The 13492-nt window shown below is 26.7% G+C and overlaps 1 protein-coding gene across 1 annotated transcript in view; it reads right to left on the bottom strand.

Annotated features, from left to right (window-relative positions):
- Window positions 1–12441, bottom strand: part of LOC129975269 (syndecan-like) — a 288720-nt gene extending 276279 nt beyond the window's left edge. The window contains exon 1 of the mRNA XM_056088323.1: window positions 12201–12441. Coding sequence (XP_055944298.1) covers window positions 12201–12269 — 69 coding nt within the window. The 5' untranslated portion in view covers window positions 12270–12441. The remainder of the gene's footprint in view (window positions 1–12200) is intronic.
- Window positions 12442–13492: the final 1051 nt, after the last annotated feature.

A 13492-nucleotide genomic window follows, 5' to 3' on the forward strand; every position in this document is an offset into this window, starting at 1 on the left:
AAAAAATTTCTAATCCCGATTTAAAATAATGCATTAAAATTGGTAAAGATATATTAAACTGAGTTTTTGTTACTGCAGCAGATTAAAAACAAGCAGTACTTATAAAAAATAATCCCTTTTTTTTTTTTTTTTTGCCTTTTTTTAAAACATATTTTATTATATTGATTTTATGTCTCCTTTCCATTTAATCGCTCTATTAAAAAGATTACATCCTAAAATTCATGATTACATTAATAAAATAGATTCCATAATTAATTTCGATTCATCTTTCAATCTATTTGTAATAACTAAACAAACTGAATTTCAAAACGAATTTATTTTTTATCTAAAGAATTACTTTTAATGATCTTTAATCATCGTACATTTGTATAAGAACACAAAAATTAATCTCATTTTTTATTCAGAAATAAATTCTTATTTGAAGCTTGAAAGTTTCACTAGGTCAATACGAATATTCTTTTCAAAAAATCTGTAAAGTTATTGAATAAAACCAATCTTTTCCGGTTGCGATCTTTTTAAAAGAAAAAATTAAATACGATTCCAACTGAAGTTTTTTTAATTAAAATGCATATTTAATCAGTAATCCCAATGCTGATTTTATGTTGGATTATAATTATCGGCATAATACTAAATACCTACATACGTACATTAAAAAATACATTTTCATATTTAGTTAAAAAACGAAGGAATCCATAAGGCAAACTAGTAAATCTATTACCATAATAATCAGATTATGTTCCAAAAACCGAAAAAGTGAGTTAAATTATTTCATAAAAGGAAGCCCATTCTTTTCCAAATAATTACAAAACAAGGCTTTTGAAAATATGTTATGTGCAATACACAAGTTATTTGACATTAATCTTACAAAATGTCAAATATCAAAAGAATGTTCTCTAGCATTTCAGTAAATTCCACAAATGGCAGAAAAGGTGCAAAATTAAATATCGTTTGACTTAATACATCAACAGCAATCGTAAAAATCTTTTGAAACTGTAAAAAAGATTAAATAGGACTGCAACATAAGTATAAAGGAAATTTATAGAAATATTCAAATATAATTTCGTTATTAATTCGATGACTTGGAAAATATTTAAGTTATATATAAGATTTATGTTACTTAAAACAAAATGGTAGAATTTCTTAACATGAACTTAAAAACTATCATTGTATTTCTATCTTGTTAAGCAATTTCTTCGAGATAAAATAACATTGATTTCCTTCATCAAATAGTTTCAATGCCACTGCTTCATAAATCTTTTCAAATGACGTTCTTCAATTTGTTTATTCAATCAATTTAATAAACTTTTAAACTCATTTTGTTTGAACAACGCGCACCTATAATACGCAATTGACAGAAAATAGCTATATTAATGGGGCCGAACATAACTAAAATGCTTAGCATTAATTTAAAAAAACTGGCCATACTAGTCAGGTCATGTCTCTTAATACATTTTAAATTCAAAACATAATAAATCATGATTTGGAATTCAGCAATGCGCACAATTATTGAAAATTGTCGTTCATTACACTTCAACATAATCAAAGAGAAAAATTAAATAACTTTTTTTTTTTTTTTTGTCTAAATATGAAAAAATTTCGCTACCAGATACAAAAACGTAACATTCGAAATTTTATGATCTACAAAATACTAGAATTAATAAAAATGCATTAGAAGTTATTGATTAAAGTAAATTTTATAATTTATTTATTGCTGGAGATTTCTGTTCGATTGTTTTTGTAAATTAATGACATTTTTCATGCAATTTATTACTTTTGGAACATTTCTTAAAATATTAATACTTCAAAAAGAAATATTTAATCATTTTTTAAGATGAAATAACAATTTATAAATTCGAAGCTAGAAAAGCAACTAAAAAAGATGAAAACACCAATTAGACTTAAAGGATAAACACTTTAATGAGCTACACTTAATAATGGATTCTTTTCTTTTACCAAAACGGAACAAAAAAATAAAAACAAAACGGAGCTAAGCAATTGAAAAGACCAAAAGCTAACTAACGAATTAAAGAATTAAATACAACCGTTTAAAACAAATTAACTTTCCTCGTTTCATATTGCAACGTCCTTAAATGTCATTTGTTGCAATTCAACATAAATGAGAAAATTTGCTTCATATATACAAATTACTAAATTACGACAATTCAGTAAAATTTTACTGTTGAAAACTAATTAAAGTTATATTTTAATAATTAACACATGCTATCATTTTTGCTTTAATTAAAATATGTGCAAGAAAGATTACAAATAATTAACCACTTCATTGGTTTTTTTACCCTCCACTTTCTTATCTAATTAGATTATACCTTCCATTTCAGAAATGTGCTTTCACTTAAGATTCCATAGAACGCTTGAGGTGTTTGTGAATTGTGTAATTTTTGTATCGAATTATTGCATCCTAGAATGATTTAATTTCAGCTAATAAATTAAATAAACGATAATTCAATATCCACACAATGGTTGCGCACGAGTTTTAAAGTCGTTTGGCAAAATCAATCGACGGTCAATTTGATAAAAAGCCGTTTGGTTTACTGTTAATTTCAAATAGAAAATTAGAAAAATAATTATTTCATTGAATTTTATTTAATGATAAACTTTTACAACAATCATTCACAACACTTGATTTAAGAGGCATTTACAAAGATTAGTTAGCCTATTTCTATAATAGATTTTCACATAATAAACATAAAAAGGGATTTCACGATACGTTTTTTTTCTTACATTAAAAATCTAATATTATTGGCTTAATATTGCTTTATTTATTTAAAAAATATTTTTCATCTTTCTTGAGTAATTAAATTGTTATGAGGGTTAATTTTGGCCTTTTAGTCGCGCGATTAAACGATCATTAAACTAAAGATAATTGCAAAATCTTGTATTGTAAAATAATGTTTATTAACCGGAAAATTAATTCCTAAGTACTATTCTTCCTTTTTATACATGTTTATTTTCAAGAATTTTTTAAAAATCTGCTATGAGATTATCCGAAATAAAAGAGAACAAAGCAAACTTATGCTTGGCATATTAAATAAATTTGTCCAGCAAAAACGTTTCAGACAATTTTAATTAATGTGGCTACAATGCATACTTTAAACAAAAAAGTTATTTAAACAGAAATGCAGAGTAGTAAATACATTTATCATGCAAAAAGAATGTTCTCCACAAACTGTTTCATTTCATATTTGAAAACTCGTGCAGCTATAAATATTATAATTAGATACCAAAAAAAAACTTTAAATGAAGGGGAGGGGGGAAACGAAAATTAACATTTTACATCCTTGAGACACAAATGATTTGTTTTTAATCCTTCTTCGTTGAATGAAAAAAAAAAAAAAATTACATCAAAAGAGTATTTTATATAAAACAATTTTTGTCCCTCATTAAAATCTAGCCGGCTTTGGCGGCAGAATTTCCATGGCAGATTAGGCAGCACCTAAGCCTAATCTGCCGCTATGCTGTGAGCGGGGGTAGGGACTGATAGCAAGTCGGTTAAAACATTTATTTTTCTAACTGGCAAATAAATAAGTTCGTAAAAAATATAAATTCCCCGAATGATAAAATATTAGAATAATATTAATACTTTATAAAGTATGATTGGTCCAGTTTCTACATATTATATTACATTCACTTAGTTATGACAATATTTATAAATACCAAATCTCAGCTTCAATAATATCGGTAAAATGAGTTAGTTATATTTTTATTTAGAAAAAAATAATTCTACAATAAGTGGGCTAATAATTTTTGCATCTAATATAGAGAACACAAATTCTTTCATAAACTAACAAAAAATAAATTATCATTGAACTTTCACACTTGTCAACGCCAAGAAATTATCTTCTTAATTTCTCGAAGAATTATTTATAATACGAAGCTAATTTTTTAGCTTCGATAAACTACTCTTATAACAGGTATTTTGCATATCCTGTTAAAAAAAAAAAAATTCTTCATTTGATGTGTATAAACTCTTAAAAACCTTTATTCGATAAGCTTCCAGAAATTCTTTATCGTTTTCAAATGTATAAAAGCAGGAACTGGCAATGTGATTGCTTTCCTCATGTAAAACCATCGGAAACAAAAACGTCATTATCGTTAAAATAAAGACCGCTTCCGTTGTATTAATCATTTAAATTCCGAGCAAAAAAATTAAACCAGAAATACAAAGTGCATTTTTTTTTTTATTGTTTTAGAATGTTGCGTTTAGTCAGGGAAAAAAAATCGGAGGGGAAGCACTTAAGTGACGTAGAACAGGCAAGACACACACACACCGCCATCTTTCCTTTCAAACTTTCATTTGATACATCCGCATTTTACTGATTACTTTTTTTTTCGTGGCGAAAGAGTTCAAGGACAGCCTTTTTGTGACGATCTTCCTCGATTTGTTTACGATTTCGAAAGGGTTGGTTTGCGTGAAATCTTTTAATTGTCCACCCTAGCATGACTTTCAAGCACTTTGAAATGTTGATTTAGATCTGATAAAGACATTCAAATACTTAGTAACGATTCGCATAGCACGTATAAGTGCTATTTTTCATTTTCCCGTATGCGAGACATGCAATGTGAAAGTACTGTAATCAACGTCAAAAAATTCGAATTTTTGACAAATCTTTGTTTCAGACATTCTGCCTATCTATGGACACGATAATTAAAAAACATTTTGAGTTAGACGTATAAAATTTGGTATATAGTCTTTACAACACATTTTTAAATTTCTTACGAATTCTAAAACTCTCCGCGCTTTCGCGCATGCGTTAGGATGTGTTTAATTCCTCAAAATAGAAGAGAGGAAAGATAAAAAAGAGGCAATGTTTACATTTAACAGTCAAGTAAACTCGGATTACTCGCAAACTGAATTAAAATAAAATAATAGGGTCAGAAACGAGATAGAATCGTCTCGAAAAGTGGTCGTCTCAGGATACTGAATAAAATTTTGTGCACCTGCATATGGTCCAAAATATTTTGTGAGGAGAAAGGATATAATATCTTTATTGGAGATTTCCGAGAAAGTTTCGAACGGACCACTTCCAATGTGAAGTTTGAGAATTTTATTTGCGAGTGGATTAAAAAGGGGGGCCATATCAATTTACAAATTTGATCCCCTTTTGGTAAAGTACTTCCACTTTTGTATAAACTGTACCAGACTGATTTATAAATAACTGATTTTAAAAAAATGAATTAGATTAATTTTTTAAATAAATTAATCTATGAAGAATTTACCACACGTAAAATTGGATTACCCTAACAAGAATATGGGTGAATGAATTTTTGGGAAAAATAGTAAAAGAAATACCAAAGTATGCTATTAATCCTTTTTATCTTTCCTTGATTTAAAAAAAAAAAATTGAATACCGATAGAAATAGAAATATATTAAATCTTGCATAGAAGTACAAAGATCTGGTCTATATTTTAAATCAAAGTTGCACTTAAAATCTTTTAACAGAATTCTAAGCTGAAAACGGGTTTTATTTAACTTTTTTAAATTATACATTTCTTGTTCTCTACGCTCCAAGAAAAGCGCATGACAAATACTATTATAACAAATTATAATAATTTTAAAACAATTCATTATTTTAAGAACGATACATTTTCGCAATCGTATTATATTACCAAATTCTGACAGCACATAGGTGTTTAAAATGAAGGATTTTAATATGAAAACTCTTGTTGGGAAAGGCGAATAAGAAACGAACAAGTTTAAATTCAGGCTTAATATTTTCCTCCTATTTTATTATTCTAATTTATTGTTGAGTATCGTATCGTCTGAAATGGAAGTGTCAATTCTGACTCATCTTACAAACTCTGAATCTGACGTCACTGAGCTATTATATAAGAGCGATTTTTTTTTTTTTTTAACAAGATAACGATTTCGAACTGACACACTTTCTGTAACTTGCTCAATAAAAAAAATTGGTATAATCATTCTATACGGCAAGTCTTTAGACTTAAGATTACCAAATTTGGTAAGTAGTTAATTCTTAATTATTAGATGATTTTTTTATTAAAAATTAATGGAAATTCCAACATTTTTCTTTCATTGCTTCGAAACACATCATTCCACAAGAACAATTCTATAACGTTTAGAAATTAAAGAGGGAGAGATTAGCTTTTTAACTGTATGTATTTTATTTTTATACAATTTTTACTTTCATTTTAACTGATTTATCAAAGTTTATCGAGCAACGATTGAAGTAATTACCATTTCTTAACGTTTCAATTTCACTGCTTGACTAAAAACTCAGCTATCTTGTTTCATTATGGACTATCACAACAGAACCTTTAATTCACCAAAATTAGAGCATTTGAATATCAAAAATATTACTAGATTTTTATTTGGAATTGGATGAAAGCATTTTGCATTTTGACTATATTGATAAAATGTTATGAATTTGTAAATGATTAAAAAGCAACGGTGGTTTTAAAAATCGTAACATTACGCTAATTTGTTTGAAATTAGATGCTCATTTTTTCTCCCTCAATTTTCTTTGTTTTTTTTTTTTTTTTTTTTTTCGATAAAAGAAGTTAACAACTATATCTAAAATGCTTAGTTAAAAATTCCATTTTAATAATCCAGGGTATCTTGATATTCTTGACAATATAACTTATACAAAATAATTTCAGCAATTGTTCTTTTAAGTAAAAAAAGTTCAAGGAACATTTTGAATTAAAAATATATACAGTAAGTCTTTATAATATAACCAAATTAACAAAATATAATAAATTTAGAGGCTTCTTTGACAAGACAATAGAAAAAAAATGGCAAAATCTGACACATGCAAAAACAAAGCATGGCAACAATCGATCTTTGAAAATAATATAATCTAGACCACAAACATTAGATTAAGAAAAAATTAACATGCTAAAATGGAAAGAAAAAAAAATCAAGTTTGCACATTTCTTTCCTCTTTCAAAATTATCGATCAGGTGGGTGGATGGTTACTTAATCTTTAAATGATAGACTTGAGATAATTTTTTTAGTAAAGAGCAAAATGATGTTTGCACTTTTTATAAATAATTTAGAGTATAAACTAAGTATCTGACTGATTACTCCATGGATTAATTATCCACATCTTAATGATTTTTTTCATTACAAATGAGATGACTGAATAGAAAACAACCCCCCCCCTCAAGTAAAATCAATCTGCTAGGTAATAAAATGAGAAACAAATTAATGAAATGAGGTGGGGGGGGATACAAAATATTAGTTTACTGGTGCAACAGTAAAGGAAGAAATTTCGTTAGCACATTTATAACAAAAAAATTATCTTAAAAACAAAGGTTATAATAGCGATTCCTAATATGTATACCTCAGTGCCAAAATAAAAGTTAAATTCCTCACAGGAGTGGCTCCAGATATTCCATTCTAGATAATTCCATTTGCTTCCTGTTTTTTTTGTACAAACCCAATTTGTCACAGTTGCTGTCATTAAATCCAAATATCATGCTAAAATCAGTGTGAAAAAGAATACAGGCAGGTAGTTTAATTGCACAACTTATGAACATATTTAATGACCAAAGCCAGAATGATAAACGGAATTGTTAAAACTAATTCAATAATTTTCCACATAATCTTTTTTTTTTATCTATTTTACAAATTAATAGTATTTACTATTCTATAAAAAATATTTATCGGAGTTTCATATACGGCATCTTTTTAAATTCTGGATTCAGCATAGGTAGTGCGAATCAGATATAATAAGTAATATGAGAATTATAGAACAAAAAAATCTGAAACTTCCCCAAAGAAATAAGATTTTGAGAAGGAAATAAAAATTGATTTCCCATTATTTTTAGTCATTTGAGGATATTATCTGCAATTTTTTTTTCAAATAAGTCTAAGTTACTATTTTTATTTAACTGCAGCATCCACTAATTTACCCATCACATAGGATAACCGACTAGGATAAGAGAATAAAATTATCTAGCTGATAAGAAGAAAGACAAGATTAGCTGAATTCGGGATGAGGCAAAAATGGCAAAATCCAGTTGATAAATAAGACAACTATAACATTTGTAAAGTAGAAGGGAAAATTTATTCAGTTGGTACATCTGTACCACTTAAAAAAACACAAAAAGGCATTCTGATAATGGAATAAAAAGATAAAACAGAGGATTATTTCTTATACAGAATCCATATACATTTAAGTAACAATTTAATTATAGTTTTTCATTGTAACTATGATATAAAGTAGCATGAAATGCCGAATAAGATCGTGTCATTGCACCATATTATGTAGTCATATCTTTCCATTTCATGCCAAAATCAAGTTTAACATTCTTTTTAAAAAATTCATATTATTCTCAGGAAGAACTAAAAATAATAACTTGTTACATTGTAAAAAATAAATATTGTTTCTTCATTCTGTACTTGAATACTTTACATAAGAGATTAAATCTTTCTTATTATACATGGAAATTATGATAAGAACAAAATACAAATATATGTATTTATATATATGTAGTATTCAATTGCAAAATTCTTTTTTTAAATTGCTACATATAAACTATGAACAGACCAGTTATTGAAATATAAGGGTACAAACAATTCTATAAAAAATTCTCAGAAAAATGCAACTTCCATTATTATCATTGTATATATGTTCCTAGATCCTTCCATTAGTTGAGTGGCAGAAAAATTTTAGTAAAACCTTTACAAATATTACCTAAAACTGAATGACTTAATGATTTATGCAGCGATAATGACAACACACCAGCATTAAGATTTTACTCACCGAGAGAAAAGTATTATAATGTGTTGTTAAGTAGCATTTTGATTAGTTCGATATTCAATTTAAATATACGACATTTTAAAATGCATTAGGATCAATTGGGTATAAAAATACTTAGAATAATTGTCTTACACTACCATCATGAGTATATATATTGACATATAAGTATATATTATATAAAATGATTTATTAAAAATTCTAAAATAAATTTTCATAAGAGCTCCCCCACCCCACCCCAAAAATTTTTAATGAAACTACAGCTTCGAAGATATTAATATAAACTTATTGATATGAATGCATGACTGAAATGTGATAAATATATTATGAATGAAAAATCGCACTACTATCCAACACTTTTACCGAAAATAACTAAAAATAAATTCTATGTATATTATAAAGATAATAAAATTTTATTTTACAATAATTAGTTGCTTAAATATAAAATTATGGATTCCAATATGACACTGACAGAAAATTAACTTTATTTAAATAATGATTCTGCCTTTATTGAAATAACATCTGGAGCAGCTTTATATTCATTTAAATAACATAAGTACTTTTCTTAGTTTTAAAACTGCATACAAATATATGCTTATTTATTGAATCAGTCTAAAAATGCAAATTATAACATTTTTCTCATGTATATTAATTTACTTCATCAGGTATTTTGTATGTAGCCTCTTTTCTAGTAACTATATTGCATAATTATATAAACATTTGTGAGCTTTAAACTTTCACCACAAGTAAAAATAAAATTTTGGGTTTCAGTGGCAAGCTTTTTTGTTAATGCTCTAATTAAGGCAAATATTTGCTGAACCTTATTGCAATTATGTTAATTATCCTAATCTAGTTTCATAATATATTCACTTACAGAAACTGAATACAAAAATATTTGAAGTAACTAAATTAGACTATTAGTTAAAGAAATCAATGTTAACATGTCAAGTATATCTTGCTAAAAACCTAAGTGAAAATATTTTGTTTGCGAAAAAAATTTATTTTATACAGAGGCTTAACTATGGAAATATTTGTGTTTCTCAATTATATTAATGAAATAATTCTAAAGCTTATGATTATCTTTAATATTAAGATATAAAAAAAAATATAGTATGCAAGATTAAGTATAATTTTTAGACCGATATTTGAAATTTCCTAAAAGCGGGCCAGAAAAAAATTCAATAATTGTTAATTTTAATACTTTATATAGCATGCTAACATTGCAATGGTATATCTTAACTGGAATTTCAGACTGAAAATTAGCATTGTTGAGAATCGCGATTCTTTTACATTTATTGTCAATTCAGTAGTTTTAAGTATTCTAGAACTGTTACGGTTTGAATTGTTTTCAGTAAAAATAATCATGCTTGAAACATTGCAAATATTTTTGATACTTGTGTATTAAATACATATTTATGATTAATCACCTGAAGTACTATGTTAGTCTATTGAAAATATCCTCCAATGGCAAGTGGCTAAGCTAAAAGTTTGGCAAAGCATGCAATTAATACACAAGTAGCTTTTTTTTTTATTTTTTTTTTACACTGCAAGTACATAATATTGTTTTTGACATATTATCACCAACCAAGTATCAAATAATATGAATAACGAGATACTTTCTAGTTATAGAACAATGAAATTTGTTGCTCATAATTATACTAGGTTGAGTACACCTACAAGTGAGCTTCATAAATTAAAAATGGAACTTCATATGATACTGAATTTCAAACATCAATATAATGAATGGTGAAATTATATATAAAATTGTAACAATTTAATAAGAAAATGTTTTTCAAGAAAAGCATACAAATATTTTTCTGCCTAAATTTTGGATTTGTTCGCTTACTCCAAAATATTAACAGAAGATATTATAAGCCATTCACCAATGATGTGGATATATGAAGCTTTTTATTTACCATCAAATGGAATTACCATTAAATAAAATTTAGCAGATTGTTAGTGGAGGATTTATGAAATCTTTATCATGAAATTAATTTTTACAGAAAAATTACAGCAAGCTTTATATAGCTATAATGCCCATCTTATATTGAGAAAGCATTTCTAGTATAATAAAATGGTATAAAAAAATTCACAACAAATAAGAATATTTTAAAGGTGATGCAAACATTAATTATGCATGGTAATGCAAACAAATCAGCCAGGCAAAAAAAGAAAAGATTAAATAAAATTTTAAGAACACAAGACATTCTTTTTTGGGGAAAAAAAAGAACTTAATTCTATTCAAAGCTAATTTGTTAAATAAAACAGTATATGAACAAGTTAAAACCCTAGAAATGTACAAAACTTCTACTGTACTTCCAAAAACTATAAAAATTAATCAGAACAGACAAGCTATTAATTTAAGGTATCCCTTTTCAATTCAATAGCCAATAAGATTTTCATTCCCTTCAACCCATTTAGGGTTACCTATCTTAATTTTTTCTCATAACAATAAGCACATTCCCCAGGCATATAATGATATTAAGTAAATAAGTTATTAGTAACTATGAAATTAAAAAAGAAAGGGACAAACTCTAAACATTTTGAGGTATAAGATATTTATTTTTTACATGCATATCTATATGAATAAACTGCAATTCAGAAAAGAATTTTAAAAATGGGACATTAACTACTTCTATTTCATGAAAATAATTTTAAAAATTACCACTTGTATCCAATTTTAACTATCTAAGAATTTTGCATTTTTAACGTTCACGTTTTCGATAATTCCGAGTATACAGCCATTCAATAACCTGAACAACTTTCAAGGTTTATCTATTCTTGCAGATTATAAAAATATTTTTATTATATTTGGAAATTACGAAAAAATATTTTATTTTAGGCTTGGTTTATAATATGCATTTCTCATACAAATATTCTTAAAACGATTAATCTTTAAATAAAAAGTAAGGAAGAATATAAATCCTTAAAAAAAAAAACTTAACAAGCAAGAAACATATCTTTCTTTAATGAAACAAAAATCTTATCTTAGAAAATAAAAGTAGTAAAATTTCAGTTAAACAAATTAGACCTCGTGCTATTACACTTAACACGCGTATTTTCTTAAATGTTGCCAAAGCGCTCGATTGAAGGAAAAAAAAAATTAATTAATTGTCCGTGAAGGATTTTTACAAAAAAAAATTAACTTTTTCGTGTAAAAAGGCATTCGTGGACGTTAACAACATGACGCGGACACTTCCTTCAACTTAAAACTCTTATAAACGAAGATGATACATTTTTAAAGCATGACAGATGTATTGAATAAAAGAACTTTTGTCTATCTATCAAAGTCTCGGCTTCATTAAATTCTAATATCACATTCTTAGATATCGATCGCACATGGTTCTTCGCAACCAATCGGTAAAACACATGGCTTGTCATAGAGATACAAGCCGAAGGAAGCAACACAACACTCAAGAGCAGTAACCTAAGCGGTAAAGAAAAGAATCCGGACATACCTTTTCTCCATTCGTAAATCCGCTAAGCACATTCACAGTCAATAACAGGCAGAATAAGTAAGTCCACATTTCCTAGGTTGGGCGGTAGTCCTCGTGCAGGTATAAAACGTAAAAATTCACAAGATTTTGTTGTTTCTTAAGGTATAGTTCGAGCAAAATTTTAGCTTACAAGCCAGCCCTCGAGAGGAAGGTGGACTGTAATTCGTGTCTTCTGATTGGTCGTACTACTTCACATTGAGTCGATCCAGCCGCTTTCACTACTGGACGAAACCGCTTCCTTAATGATAGACTGTGCTGCCATCTTTGATTTAGAAACAGAAACTTTATTAAGTTCTATTTCGAAAATATTGAAAATTAATCAATCATTTCTTCAGAAATTACTTCGAGACCATTCGAAGCCCATAAATTTGCAGGTGAGAAATTATTATTTTTGTGATATTACAGCAGAAGATTAAATTTACTTGATGAATAATATAACAAATGAATTTGAATTCCGATTAAAATAATATCACAAATAAAATATAAATTTATCAATTTCACTTCGATATCTGAAATAATAAATACTCACCCCAAGAGAGGCTTCAAACTCTCAGAGAAGAAGTGATGTTTTTTGATTGTGGAAGTCCACAAAGGCAAAATAATTTTTAGGCCTCCTCCTGTAAAATTTTACCTTTAAATAAGTTTCTTTTTTTTTTATTTCTTTTTTTTTAATTTTATTGCTATTTTTATCATCTAATATCGTTATATATATTCTTTATACTTCATATATAAATCGGAGTTTAATGAGCTCATTTCACATTTTTTATATTGAATAAGATTTTTTTAAAATTTATTTATTTAAATAAAGAAAAACAAAATGTATATACAGTGAGCGTCAAAAGAAAGTAAACACCCATGATTGATATAGAAAATATTTATTCCAAATACGTTATTAATTTATAATATAAAGTAGATGTATACAATTGTTAACTTATTCATCTAGGATACAACAACTTGTAAGCGTTTAATCAATCAAAATACAAAAAGAAATAATTCAACTAAAACAGAAAAGCATCAAATTTCATAAAAAATAAACAGTGAACATTGATACAGAAAAAAACACTGAAAGCTGTAATATTAATATTTTGTCTACAGTCCTTTAGATTTTATCATTGCTTTTAATCGTCTATGCATAGATGTGACCGTTTTTTTTTTTTTTTTTTTTTTTTTTTTCGTTAGTTCGGGAAAGTTTTTTGTTATTATTCTGTGACAATTTGTTTCAACTTTTCATTATTAAAAATGTTTCTTTGGCG

The sequence above is a fragment of the Argiope bruennichi genome, chromosome 7, assembly GCF_947563725.1.
Source record: "Argiope bruennichi chromosome 7, qqArgBrue1.1, whole genome shotgun sequence".
In the NCBI taxonomy this organism is placed as follows: domain Eukaryota; kingdom Metazoa; phylum Arthropoda; class Arachnida; order Araneae; family Araneidae; genus Argiope; species Argiope bruennichi.